Source organism: Chanodichthys erythropterus, chromosome 23, assembly GCF_024489055.1.
Source record: "Chanodichthys erythropterus isolate Z2021 chromosome 23, ASM2448905v1, whole genome shotgun sequence".
Taxonomy (NCBI): domain Eukaryota; kingdom Metazoa; phylum Chordata; class Actinopteri; order Cypriniformes; family Xenocyprididae; genus Chanodichthys; species Chanodichthys erythropterus.
The window spans coordinates 7,509,968-7,523,828 of record NC_090243.1 but is presented as its reverse complement, the minus strand read 5'-3'; the positions used below and the strand labels follow the sequence as shown (position 1 = coordinate 7,523,828).

Here is a 13,861-nt window from a genome sequence, read left to right as displayed (position 1 = left end):
AATATGCTAATTTGCTGCTTAAGAAACATTTATTATTATCAATGTTGAAAATTGTTGCTTAATATTTTTGTGAAAACTGTGATCAATGAAATTCAAGTGAACAGCATTTATTTGAAATATACATCTTTTGTAATATTATAAACGACTGCTGTCACGTTTAATGAATTGAATGCATCCTCTTCTTTTTAAAAAAGAAAAAACTCTTACTGACCCCAAACTTTTGATCAGTAGTGTATGAAGAAATGAACATTTTAGCTTTTTTTATGAGGTACTACTTGAATATTTGGTTATTTCTTACTTTAAAATATTTTTCCCTCTCTCCTTTGCGACTCCAGTTTGATACTCCATGAACTAACCATCTTGCACATCCCTATAGTTTATTGTAGTTTCATTGATATGAACATCACAGATCATTAACTGCACTTAATAACAGTTGTATAGCACCACATCTAGAGGCCTCAACAACATAGTTTTGTTTATATCGAACAGTCAAAAGTTAGGAGTCATTATTAATTCATTCTGCTCTTGAGCATGAGGACATGGCATTTTCAGCGTGATGCTTTATCTTTGCCCTGTTTTTTCTTTTTGCCTTCAACCACTTACACCCTCCTGTCTGATTTCATTCCATTGTGTTTGTCTCACAGTTATTTGTTTATAGTCTTCCTGCAGTCTGCCTGCCATGTCTCACTGTCTTCCCGTTACAAATCCTCTCTACCTCCCACCGGTTCCACCCAAACAGAACCACTGCTTTCTGGAACCCCAAAAAAAGGGGAACACTGGCTAGGCAATACATGACTTACATATTTACAGATATTAGGGTTTGTAATTTGAGGAATTACAAATATAATTTTATTTTTCCCTGTGTATGTTTTTGCTAACTTAAAAAAACGTCCTTTTAATTACTGTTCAATGAAGGGTACCTTGGGGGAAAGCAGTAGTCACACTGCATACTTTGTTGTATCATCATGGTAAATATCAGGATGCACCTACTCTGCTAAAAGATGAGCATTCAAGGGTGTGAATGACCTCTTTAAAGCCATTTTTATTTCCTCTGTCTCTGATTTTCAGGTTGGCTGCAAAGCTGTGATTGTCTTTTTCCAGTATTGCATTATGGCAAGCTTCTTCTGGCTCCTTGTGGAAGGTCTGTATCTTCATGCTCTGTTGGCCGTCTCTTTCTTCTCAGAGAGGAAGTACTTCTGGTGGTATATTCTGATTGGTTGGGGTAGGTGTCCAAATATTTATGTGCATCTTACTCACCCTTTTGTTAACCTTTGATATACTGATTATGTCAGTAAAGCGACTGACTCAAACACGCTCTCATTTTACCTTGCTGCAGGAGGCCCAATGATTTTCATCATGGCTTGGAGCTTTGCCAAGGCTTACTTCAATGATGTGGGGTAAGGTAAACGATTCAGTCAAAGGCTTGAATGATTTTATGTAAAAATCAAGACATAAAATAATGCAAGCAAAAATGTATACATGACATTTGTATGTAATTTTTTTTTCCCCCAGATGTTGGGATATAATTGAAAATTCTGACTCATTCTGGTGGATTATCAAAACCCCGATATTAGCTTCAATTCTGGTGAGATGCCCTTTGTCTCCTACAGTATCTGACATGATATGTATTTTATATTTTTGTGCTTTTATATATTTGCATATTTTAAATATTAGTTATTGTGACGAGTGTTAACGAGCGCCAGCTGCGTGTTGCACCGGTCTCGAGTCTCTCACGGAGGAGCTCCGGAAGCATAAAAGGGGAGCGACGTTCAACATTCAACACCATTTTCATATATAAAATAAACAAATACAAAACGAAAGTAAAACATAATAAAACAGAACACAAAATCCAGGCCTGATCTTCTCTCGTCCTTCAATGTCGTCGTTCCCCTTTTATGCTTCCGGAGTTCCTCCGTGAGAGACTCAAGACCGGTGCAACGCGCAGCTGACGCTTGTTAACACTCTTGCCACCGGCCTCGTGCCATTCTCTCGTGGCTCTCGCCCGTCACAGTTATTTTTAGATTGTGCTTTCCATATTTGTACTTTTTAAATGCTTTAATTATACACTACCGCTCAAAAGTTTGGGATCGGTAAGATTTTTAATGTTTTTAAAAGAAGTTTCATCTGCTCACCAAGGGTGCATTTACTTAATTAAAAATACAGCAAAAACAGTAATATTGTGAAATATTATTACAATTTAAAATAACTGTTTTCTATTTGAATATATTTTAAAATGTAATTTACTCTTGTGTTGGCAAAGCTGAATTTCAGCATCGTTAATCTTCAGTGTCACATGATCCTTCAGAAATCATTCTAATATGCTGATCTGCTGCTCAAGAAACATTTAATGTGTACAATTGTACAAAATATTTTTGTATTTTTTTTTCAGGATTCTTTGAACAGTGTTTATTTGAAATCTAATCTTTTGTAATATTATAAATGTCTTTACTGTCACCTTTGATTGATTTAATGCATCCTTGCTGAATAAAAGTATTCATTTCTTTAATTTCTTTTCAAAAAAATAAAAATAAAAATTCTTACTGACCCCAAACTTTTGAACAGTAGTGTGTAATGCTACAAAAGCTTTGTATTTCAGATAAATGCTGTTCTTTTGAACTTTCTATTCATCAAGGAATCCTGAAAAAAAAAGTACACAACTGTTTTCAACATTGATAATAATAACAAATATTTCTTGAGGAACTAATCATTGTTACGGGTGGCTGGTAGAGAGATGAGGCAGATACGGATTTCCACGATAATAGAGACTTTACTTCAAACAATGGCAATGAACAACAGACAGACACCTTAACAAAACAGAGAACGGACGAGGAGTGAAGGGAGTGAGTGCAATATAAAGGGAGTGCTAACAATAGAGTCCAGGTGCAGGTGATGAGTGATGATGAGGAACTGACGAGGGAAGTGAGTGCAGGTGTGGAGAACAGGAGGATTCTGGGAAATGGAGTCCAGGGAAACAAGGGATCTGTAACAGTACCTCCCCCTCCCGGTAGGCGCGTCCTCGCGCCGTAGATGTAACAACCGGGAGGGGGGCGGGCGCCCTGGAGACCTCAAACCGGAGCAGGGGGATGAGTAGACTGGAGTGGAGGTCTCCAGGGCGGGCTCAAAAGCCATGGCGGGTCAGGGGCCGAAGGCAGCCATGGAGGGTCAGGGGCCGAAGGCTGCCATGGAGGGTCAGGGGCCGAAGGCAGCCATGGAGGGTCAGGGGCCGAAGGCAGCCATGGAGGGTCAGGGGCCGAAGGCAGCCATGGAGGGTCAGGGGCCGAAGGCAGCCATGGAGGGTCAGGGGCCGAAGGCAGCCATGGAGGGTCAGGGGCCGAAGGCAGCCATGGCGGGTCAGGTGCAGCGGGCAGCCATGGCGGGTCAGGTGCAGCGGGCAGACATGCAGCGGGCATACATGGCGGGTCAGGTGCAGCGGGCAGCCATGGCGGGTCAGGTGCAGCGGGCAGCCATGGCGGGTCAGGTGCAGCGGGCAGCCATGGCGGGTCAGGAGCCGAAGCCTTCGAGGCGTTGAGCCCAGGCGTCGCTGAAGGACTGGCGGGTGATGGCGGAACCGAAGGCTCCGCCGACCGAAGCGCAGCCGGGGCTCCAGAAGGCCGCAGTGAAAGCAGAAGGACAGCCAACAAAACGAACACCGGGGGGAGTGAGGAGGCCAACTGAATCCGAGGGACGGAGTGACGGAGCGGAGACGGAGGAGTGAAGTCCAGAGGGGAGGGCAGGCTGATGAATGACCAAGGTGTGAGTGGAGGCAGGATGGAGACTGGTGAAGCTGGAGGACTGATGGGCAACGGTGGAGCAGAGGGAGGTTGGAGCCGGGGTGAAGGTAATCGCCCAGAGGTCCGAGGTGGAGATCTGGGCGAGGGGGCTTGAGGTGGAGGTGCAGTATAGACATGACTAGGAGGAGGCGGGAGAGGGAGGCAGGGAGGGAAAACAGTCTTTGGGCTGGAGAGTTCAATCACAGAGACCATACTAGGAGCGGCTGGCTCGGCGGCGGCGGCTGGAGCGGCAGGCTCGGCGGCGGCGGCTGGAGCGGCAGGCTCGGCGGCGGCGGCTGGAGCGGCAGGCTCGGCGGCGGCGGCTGGAGCGGCTGGCTCGGCGGCGGCGGCTGGAGCGGCTGGCTCGGCGGCGGCGGCTGGAGCGGCTGGCTCGGCGGCGGCGGCTGGAGCTGAGGGCTCGTAGGCGGCGGCTGGAGCTGAGGGCTCGTAGGCGGCGGCTGGCGGTGAGGGCTCGTCGGCGGCGGAGACTGGCGAACTGAGGGCTCGTAGGCGTCGGAGACTGGAGAACTTTGCTCGGCGGCGGAGACTGGAGAACTTTGCTCGGCGGCGGAGACTGGAGAACTTTGCTCGGCGGCGGAGACTGGAGAACTTTGCTCGGCGGCGGAGACTGGAGAACTTTGCTCGGCGGCGGAGACTGGAGAACTTTGCTCGGCGGCGGAGACTGGAGAACTTTGCTCGGCGGCGGAGACTGGAGAACTTTGCTCGGCGGCGGAGACTGGAGAACTTTGCTCGGCGGCGGAGACTGGAGAACTTTGCTCGGCGGCGGAGACTGGAGAACTTTGCTCGGCGGCGGAGACTGGAGAACTTTGCTCGGCGGCGGAGACTGGAGAACTTTGCTCGGCGGCGGAGACTGGAGAACTTTGCTCGGCGGCGGAGACTGGAGAACTTTGCTCGGCGGCGGAGACTGGAGAACTTTGCTCGGCGGCGGAGACTGGAGAACTTTGCTCGGAGGAGACTGGAGAACTTGGCTCGGCGGAGACTGGGGTTGAGGGCCATTTCATCCCCTCAAATACAATTAAAATCCCCACAGGCACTGGAGCTGGCTCTGTGGGGACTGGAGCTGGCTCTGGAGATACTGGAGCTGGCTCTGGAGATACTGGAGCGGGCTCTGGAGATACTGGAGCGGGCTCTGGAGATACTGGAGCGAGCTCTGGAGATACTGGAGCGGGCTCTGGAGATACTGGAGCGGGCTCTGGAGATACTGGAGCGGGCTCTGGAGATACTGGAGCGGGCTCTGGAGATACTGGAGCGGGCTCTGGAGATACTGGAGCGGGCTCTGGAGATACTGGAGCGGGCTCTGGAGATACTGGAGCGGGCTCTGGAGATACTGGAGCGGGCTCTGGAGATACTGGAGCGGGCTCTGGAGATACTGGAGCGGGCTCTGGAGACATTGGGGCCGCTTTCTTCCTCCTCCTCCGCTTACTGGGCCCAGTAGCGGAATATGGGTCCAGCCTGGGGCAGGCAGGGAGTTCGCTGGAGCGGTGTGCGGAGGAAGCCGGAGGTTGACTAACTGGCCCGGCCAACCGTGTTTCTGGATGGACCGGACGACAACACTGATCCTGAACCTCTTTCACTAAGAATTTGGAGCCATTCAACCACAAAATTAAATTGATAGTTTCGCTTAAGGAGAAACAAAAAACAGGTTCATCAAAACGGATAGTGTCGTCATCCAATCCATCCAAAAACAGGGAGATCAACTGAGCGTCGGGCCAGTTAGACAAGCAAGCAAGCTCAACGAACTCCTCCACATACCTCTCCAGCGAACGTCCTACCTGCAGGAGCCCGATAATGCGTTCGCTGGCTGTTAGGGTGAGAGGCGATGGAGGAGCTGGATCCAGGGAGCTGGGGAAAGTCTCCATTCTTTTTTTTTCGTGGAAAATCCGGTCGGTTTTGGTCCGTTCTTCTGTTACGGGTGGCTGGTAGAGAGATGAGGCAGATACGGATTTCCACGATAATAGAGACTTTACTTCAAACAATGGCAATGAACAACAGACAGACACCTTAACAAAACAGAGAACGGACGAGGAGTGAAGGGAGTGAGTGCAATATAAAGGGAGTGCTAACAATAGAGTCCAGGTGCAGGTGATGAGTGATGATGAGGAACTGACGAGGGAAGTGAGTGCAGGTGTGGAGAACAGGAGGATTCTGGGAAATGGAGTCCAGGGAAACAAGGGATCTGTAACAATCATCATATTAGAATGATTTCTGAAGGATCATGTGACACTGAAGACTGGAGTAATGAAGCTGAAAATTCAGCTTTGCCAACACGAGAATAAATTACTTTGTAAAATATATTCAAATAGAAAAGTTATTTTAAATTGTAATAATTTTTCACAATATTACTGTTTTTACTGTATTTTTAATTAAATAAATTAAACCTTGGTGAGCAGACGAAACTTCTTTTAAAAACATTAAAAATCTTACCAATCCCAAAGTTTTGAGCGGTAGTGTATATATGTTTTTCATTCTTTAGTATTTTATATATTTTAGTGCATTCTTTTTAAATTTATTTTTAATTGTTAATTATTTTTTAATTTATATTTAGATATTTTATTTTCTATATTTTCATTTGTTTGTATTTTATATAGTTTTAGTGCATTCTCTTTTCTATAGTTTTATTAATGCTTTGATTTTTATATGTTCTATATATTTTAATATATTATCAGTCTTTTATATTTTTATATAGTAATTTTTTTATATATTATTTTATTTTTATTTTTATTTTTCTTTGGAATTTTTGTATATTTTGTCAATTTTTTGCTTTCTCCTGAAAGAAAAGGCAAATTTTCATGATCTTTATTATGTTCCTACAAATCCATGGGTTAATCTGCCTCCACATAAGTAACATAATTTCCCCTGTAATAATTACTGAAAGCTCTCAGATTACAAAAAGTGATTAGATACACATCTCTCTTTTTTTTTCCTCTCAGTTTTGCTGCTTGTTTTTAACCCTTACAATATGATGATTTGCCTTATAGTCATGAGTGTTAAGATTTAAGTAACACACAAAACGTGTTGACGTATGTGCCAGGCAATGTTTCCCTCCATGGATTTACATTATACATGAAACATCAATAAGGGCTGACAGGTGTGAAAAACATTCCTAAAAGCCTTTCTTAGCTTTTCTTTTAAGAGATTTAAGGGAAAGAGAGAAGCAATTGAGAGAGAGAGAGAATGAAAGAGAGAGACAGATCCGTCACTCTAATCGAATGTTTATGTCAATTTATTTATAGTGTCTGGGTTTTGCTATTTTAGGCTGGAATACTGAAGCACTTCTTGTCTTCCTCCACTCAGACATGCCTATTGCAGAGTTACTGCTTGTTTTTGCTGGTCAGAAAGTAAACAGTCTTAATACAGTCCATCTTAGAGTTAATGTTGTCTATCTCGCTGCCATCTTAAGGAGGTAGTTTTGTTACTTATCTTTGCTAATAGACGTCATTCCCTGCTTTCTTCGAGAAGCAATAATAATCACTGTGCTTCAGGACCACTGACTTTATGACCCCTCAGTGATTTCAGGAATCTTTGCTGAATCACGACACGAAGCTGTTCAAAATAACAACACCCACTATTTGGTTATTTTGTTTTTCCACCAACAACAGATGAACTTTATCCTGTTCATTTGTATCATCCGGATACTGCGGCAGAAGATCAACTGTCCTGACATTGGGAGAAATGAATCAAACCAATATTCGTAAGTATTTTGGAGTTTTTGCATTAAAATAAGAATAATTTTGTAATGCTGCCTTCACATGCTCTCGGAATTATCATAAATACGAGTTTCCTAAGTAAAAATTTCACATGAACACCATCCCATTTCGAAACTTGAATGTGACGAGCTCATAATCACGACTTCAGAAGTGGGATTTATCAAATTTCCGATAGCACAGGAAGGCAGAATTAATCTCCTCACTCTGCTGAGAAGACCAGCTTGAAATTTAAAAGGAATAGTTCACACAAAATGAAAATTCTGTCATCATTTACTCACCCTTGCATCAAAAAGCCATTTAACTTACTTTCTTCTGTGAGACACAAAAGGAGATGTTAGGCAGGATGTTAGTCTGGTGTGAGACATCTTGACAAATGTGAATGAGATTCGAGAACTGCAGCAAAGATGAAGATTATCTGTGAATAGCGACTTAAATTTCAGTCTTCAGTCCTTACAGCTGTAGTATGACTTCAGAATACTTATACAATGGAATATAAGAAATGAGTAATATGACTACACTGTAAAAAAATAAAAAGTTGAGAAAACTTAAAAGTTTAAGGCAACAAACTTCAGCAGATTTTTGAGTTTTCTCAACTTGTATTCAGTTTATACAACAAAAGTTGAGAAAACTCAAAAATCTCCTACAAAAACAAGTTGAGAAAACTCAAAAATCTGCTGAAGTTTGTTGCCTTAAAGGATTAGTTCACTTTTAAATAAACTTTTCCTGATAATTTACTCACCCTCATGTCATCCAAGATGCTCATGTCTTTCTTTCTTCAGTCAAAAAGAAATTAAAGTTTTTGATGAAAACATTCCAGGATTTTTCTCCTTATAGTGGACTTCAATGGGCACCAAACAGTTGAAGGTCAAAATTAGTTTCACTGCAGCTTCAAAGAGCTCTACACAATCCCAGATGAGAAATACGTGTCTTATCTAGTGAAACCATCGCTCATTTTCTGAAAAAAAAAATGGAAAATTATATAAGTTTTAACCACAAATGCATATCTTGAACTAGCTCTCTTCTTCTTCTTCTCTATTTGAATTCCAGCAGTGTAGACACTGCTAAGTGTATTACTGCCCTCCACAGGTCAAAGTTTGAACTCATTTTTATATGCAATATGCTAGTGCAAGTATATAACAATTAGTTCAAACTTTGGCCTGTGGAGGGCAGTAATGCACTTAGCAGCGTCTACACTGCTGGAATTCAAATAGAGAAGAAGAAGAAGAGAGCTAGTTCAAGATGAGCATTTATTGTTAAAACTTATATAATTTTCAATTTTTTTCAGAAAATGAGTGATGGTTTCACTAGATAAGACCCTTATTTCTCATCTGGGATCGTGTAGAACAATTTGAAGCTGCACTGAAACTAATTTTGACCTTCAACTGTTTGGTGCCCATTGAAGTCCACTATAAGGAGAAAAATCCTGGAATGTTTTCATCAAAAACCTTAATTTCTTTTCGACTGAAGAAAGAAAGACATGAACATCTTGGATGACATGGGGGTGAGTAAATTATCAGGAAAATTTTATTTATAAGTGAACTAATCCTTTAAACTTTCAAGTTTTCTCAACTTTTGAATTTTTACAGTGTACTTTTACTTTAAATTTTTGTATCCTTTTTGAAGCTTGAAAATGAATAAATCATGATCGAATATTCATTTTTTGGGGAAACTATCCATTTAAATGCTGGATAAGATTGGTTAAAGTGGCTAAGTGCTGGTCTAGCTGGTAGACCAGCCTGAGGCTGACCAGCAAAACCAGCAGAAAACAAAAGCCACAAGAGTCTTGTTGGTTAAAATTAGATATGAAGTCTGGTGAGGACATCAGCTTCTAAAGCACAACTTCTGCTGTAGACCAGCTATTCTGGTCTTTTTGGCTGGGTGAGGATGGGAGGTACATGAGAAACATTTTAGTTTATGTAATTTTAACACAGGCATAAAATATGGGGATATTTTAGCTGGTCTCTCTAGCAGTGAGTGAGAACTGGCTGCACTGCAATCTCATCATCTAAAATGTCACTGGCTCTCTCCGCCGTTGTTCGGATGATTTAATGTCCTTTGTCCTTGAGTAGCTCTGCACTATGCAGTTCGCACAAAACAAGACTCATTTCTTAAGCACCTCCAATTTTCTACCCAGCATCAGTAATGTTGTTATTCCAAAAGCATGCTTTTCGATATTACCTCGTAATAATATCATTCTCAGCCCCACGCTGAGTGCAGGTTATGAATGACACCAAAGTATCGCATAAAGCTATTTATGTTTTTTCTCCTCTTTTCCTATAGGAGGCTGGCAAAATCCACACTTTTGTTGATTCCACTCTTTGGGATAAACTTCATCATATTCGCTTTCATTCCTGAGAACATAAAAACTGAACTAAGGCTTGTGTTTGACCTCATTCTTGGGTCATTTCAGGTACGTCTGAGGATTTAATCACTCAAACTAGCTGTAAAAACAAAACGTAGAGCCCAAATATCAATAGTCCCAAGTGACAGGAAATGCTCTCAGGCTAATGGTAGGACTGTTGTTCAGATAGCAGAATAGTTTAATGATGTCTGGTAGAACTGCTCAGGGGTCCTCAAACAGTCTCCGAAGAGAATCTCTGTCTCACACACTTTAGCTATTGGCTGTTGTTGTTTTTTTTAATGGCATAATTGGGTGTTTCTTCAACTGTGGGCACTTTTTACCCTGCAGATGTTTAGAAAATAAATGCTTTTAAAAACACCGTTCACACTCATTAGTTTATTCATTTTAATTTAAGATCATGGACATTTCCACCACATATCAAATGATGTAATGTGTTTAATGACATTCTGTGTTGGAAATTATGGTGGTGGAAGAAAAAAAATTAAACAAAATGTTTGACTCCTTTGTCTTAGCAAGGTATTTTATGCTTTTTTTGTATCCTAAATACATATACATAAATACAGCTTGATTAGAAATGACAATCTTTTTTATTAATTTTATTTTATGATAATTTTGTATTCTCATTATACTTTTCAGAAAACTTCATTAGGGTAAACAAAATGCCACAGCTGTAGTCAGTTTTATTTAAATCATTTTTATACAATAAATATTGAAATTATTTATGTTTTATTTTTTGTTAAGATAATCTTAGCTTTAAAGATGAATTTATATATATATATATATATATATATATATATATATATATATATATATATATATTTTTTTTTTTTTTTTTTTTTTTTTAACAAGACTGAGTAAAACAATAAAATCTTTAAAAAAACAAATTTGAAGGCATGGTAGAAAGTTTTCAAATGTGACCTTCATATTAAAAAACAACCACAAAAAAATATAAGCTCTGGGGACAAAAAATACCCCAATTATAAGTTTCTTAGCCACCAGAGTGACTAGCATGAATTCAAGAAGGATCTGCCCTGCTTAGTTAAATATACTTATGTCTGCTTCAGGAGGACTCACCAACCTATATTTTAAGTCCACAGTTATACAATCTGGTGGGAATCTCTAGACATTTAGCACATTGTCATTCATGTGTGTAATGCTTTGAATGAATACCCTTGCAATGCCTACACTGTACTTCAGTGACGTTTAAGTAAGTTGATTTACTTGATACTTGTTTTAACAGGGTTTTGTGGTAGCTGTACTCTACTGTTTTCTGAATGGAGAGGTAAGATATGGATGGATGGATGGATGGATGGATGGATGGATGGATGGATGGATGGATGGATGGATGGATGGATGGATGGAATGTTTTAGGTGCATTAATTCACAACTGATCAGAAGGCACTTCCTATATTTAAGTTTTAATCAATTTCTCTAAAGCTAAAAGCTAAAACGCTGGAAGCCTGTAATTGGCTTATATTCTGTTAGCTCACATAGGCTGTAAATAGCTCTAGATGTACTGGCAGAGGTGGCCTATTACTTTGATATATGCATTGATGTTCATAGCGTCTTGGGGCTTCTTGCTTGTACAGATTAAATAAAAGGGTCACGGGTGCAGGCTGTAGCACCAGGTACATTCAAATAATTTGAAGTGTTCTTTATCTGCACCACAGATAAAGTTTAGCAGCTATTGCACAAACGTATACTGCTTTCTATGTGTAAAATGATGTTTTACCTTAAAACCAATCCAGACTTATTGGAAATATGTGACTTTGGCTACATTTCTAGAAAACCTAAAATACACTGCTCAGGGAACATTTTGTCATACATTTTCAGGTGAAATGAACATTGGAGGTAGTAAAACACCAACAATTTTTGTTCCTTTTCACACAAATTATGATTAAAGATTTATTTATGCATGGTTCCTTGCACAATGCTGTAATGAATTCAAAACACTTTTACGATAGTGCACGATTTGTAAACTTAAAAAAAAAAACGGCATTTTCAACTCATTTTAATGTGATTTTTTTTTTTTCAATTTTGTACGAAACTGCAGAGCATGACTGCATTTTATCCATCACCAATTGATTGGATTGGATCTTGTCTCTCAGGTCCAAGCTGAAATCAAGAGGAAATGGAGACGATGGCACCTTGAAAGATTTCTGGGTCCCGACACCAAATACCAGCACCCGTCCATGGGCAGCAACGGCAACAACTTCAGCACGCAGATCTCCATGTTGACTCGCTGCAGCCCCAAGACTCGTCGTGCCTCTGCGTGTCAGGACGAAACGTCCATCACAATCTAACCTATCATCTAAAATGACGTGGTATTGTCACACCAGAATGAGACTGTGAGAGGCCATGACGATGTTCCGGTACTGAAATAGTTCTGAATTTCAGTTACTACATATAATTCTTTGGAGGTATGAGCTACTAAACCTTACATCTTTGCTGAATATAGTGCAGTTTGATGCCATAGAAGTCATTGACGAGGTACGTATGAAAAACTCAATATCAGATCACCTTCTGCAACACATAAAACCTGTAAATAAAGCCACGGTGATCTTTTGGAAAGCAGAGATATTGTAGTTCCAGACTTTTTCAGTCATTTTATGCCGACTTGGCTCAGCAAGGACACAGATGCAACAGCATCGTCAAGAATGAATGATGATACGTTGTAGGAAAAAGAGGTTAGGGATTCTCTACCTGGACTGCTCTTATATATTTTTGCTAATGAGGTGAGTTAAAAAACAAAAAAACAAAACAAAAAGGCAACCAAAAGTGGATTGTTGAATATCCAATATATGGAGATACACTGTAGAGACCAAATGTGATGTTTCTTTGAAACATGTTGTTCATAATTTTTTTTTTTTTTTTTTTTGACGATGTTTTCAGATCTGTGTGTGTGTGTGTGTAGGCACGTTTGGAAGCCGAATGCCCTTCTCTGCACTATCATTCCAGATCAGTCATCCCAGCAGTGTCAACATTCAATGTGCATGCTTGTTTTACTGTCATTGTGCCATGTATCGCAGTGACATGATGGTTTTATGGTCTAATGACAAATCCTTTTGTGCAAAGAACAAACTATCCATTGTGACATCAATGTTCCTGCCAAGGACGGCACTGTTGGAACTTGATTAAACTGTCATGGACTTTGACAATGCTTATTATTAATCTTAATGAATAATACACGTCGACCAATTCATGCTAACAGTGGAAGTGGTACTTGAGTGCATTGTAAGTCTTTGCACTAATATTATTGGTGTGGCATCTGTAAACTTACCATCTCCATTGTACTGTGACACAAAATAGATTTTCATGTCCTTTCAGTGCTTGTTCAAGTAGAAGGATTTTGGTGTTTATGTACAAGCTAAATGGAAATGAAAAATGCAGGCCATACTGTCAGACCAATGCTCTTGTCTCACAGTTTTTATTCATTGGGATGGACTTGCAGCCAGATCAAGGCTTGTGAAGTTCCGGAAAGCGACTCAAACTGGGTCAGTGCCACATCAAGGTAGTTCAGTGTGGATTGTGGTCTCTCATGTTTTTGTTTCCAGTGGAGTGTAAAATAATTATGTACAGTCACATCTAATAATATATAAAGGGAATGTACAGTAAATAAATTTTAAAGGGTTAGTTCACCCAGAAATTAAAATTATGTCATTTATTACTTACCCTCGTGTCGTTTCACACCCTTGTGTTAATCTTCGGAACACAAATTAAGATATTTTACTTGAAATCCGATGGCTCAATGAGGCCTCCATATGAAGCAATGTCACTTCCTCTCTCAAGATCCATAAAGGTACTAAAAACATATTTAAATCAGTTCATGTAAGTACAGTGGTTCAATATTAATATTATAAAGCGATGAGAATATTTTTGGAGTGCCAAAAATAACAAAATAACGAATTATTTAGTGATGGCCGATTTTAAAACAATGCTTCAGGAAGCATCAGAGCACCGTGAATCAGTGTGTCGAATCTGCTGTTCGGAGCGCGAAAGTC

At 40.7% G+C, this 13,861-nt stretch overlaps 1 protein-coding gene across 2 annotated transcripts in view; it reads left to right on the top strand.

Moving 5' to 3' along the window:
* The window catches only part of vipr1b (vasoactive intestinal peptide receptor 1b), a 75,272-nt gene extending 61,744 nt beyond the window's left edge, over positions 1 to 13,528 (top strand). The window contains exons 7-14 of one of the 2 annotated variants that reach the window (XR_010893738.1): positions 1,069 to 1,222; positions 1,337 to 1,397; positions 1,513 to 1,585; positions 7,391 to 7,482; positions 9,779 to 9,908; positions 11,101 to 11,142; positions 11,969 to 12,232; positions 12,319 to 13,528. Coding sequence is in view for 1 of the 2 variants with exons in the window: in XM_067377310.1 (XP_067233411.1) it covers positions 1,069 to 1,222; positions 1,337 to 1,397; positions 1,513 to 1,585; positions 7,391 to 7,482; positions 9,779 to 9,908; positions 11,101 to 11,142; positions 11,969 to 12,163 (747 nt within the window). In the remaining variant the exon portion in view is untranslated. Of the gene's footprint in view, positions 1 to 1,068; positions 1,223 to 1,336; positions 1,398 to 1,512; positions 1,586 to 7,390; positions 7,483 to 9,778; positions 9,909 to 11,100; positions 11,143 to 11,968 lie in introns of both variants that reach the window. The other variant, XM_067377310.1, reaches the window with a different exon arrangement.
* The last annotated feature ends 333 nt before the right edge of the window (positions 13,529 to 13,861 follow it).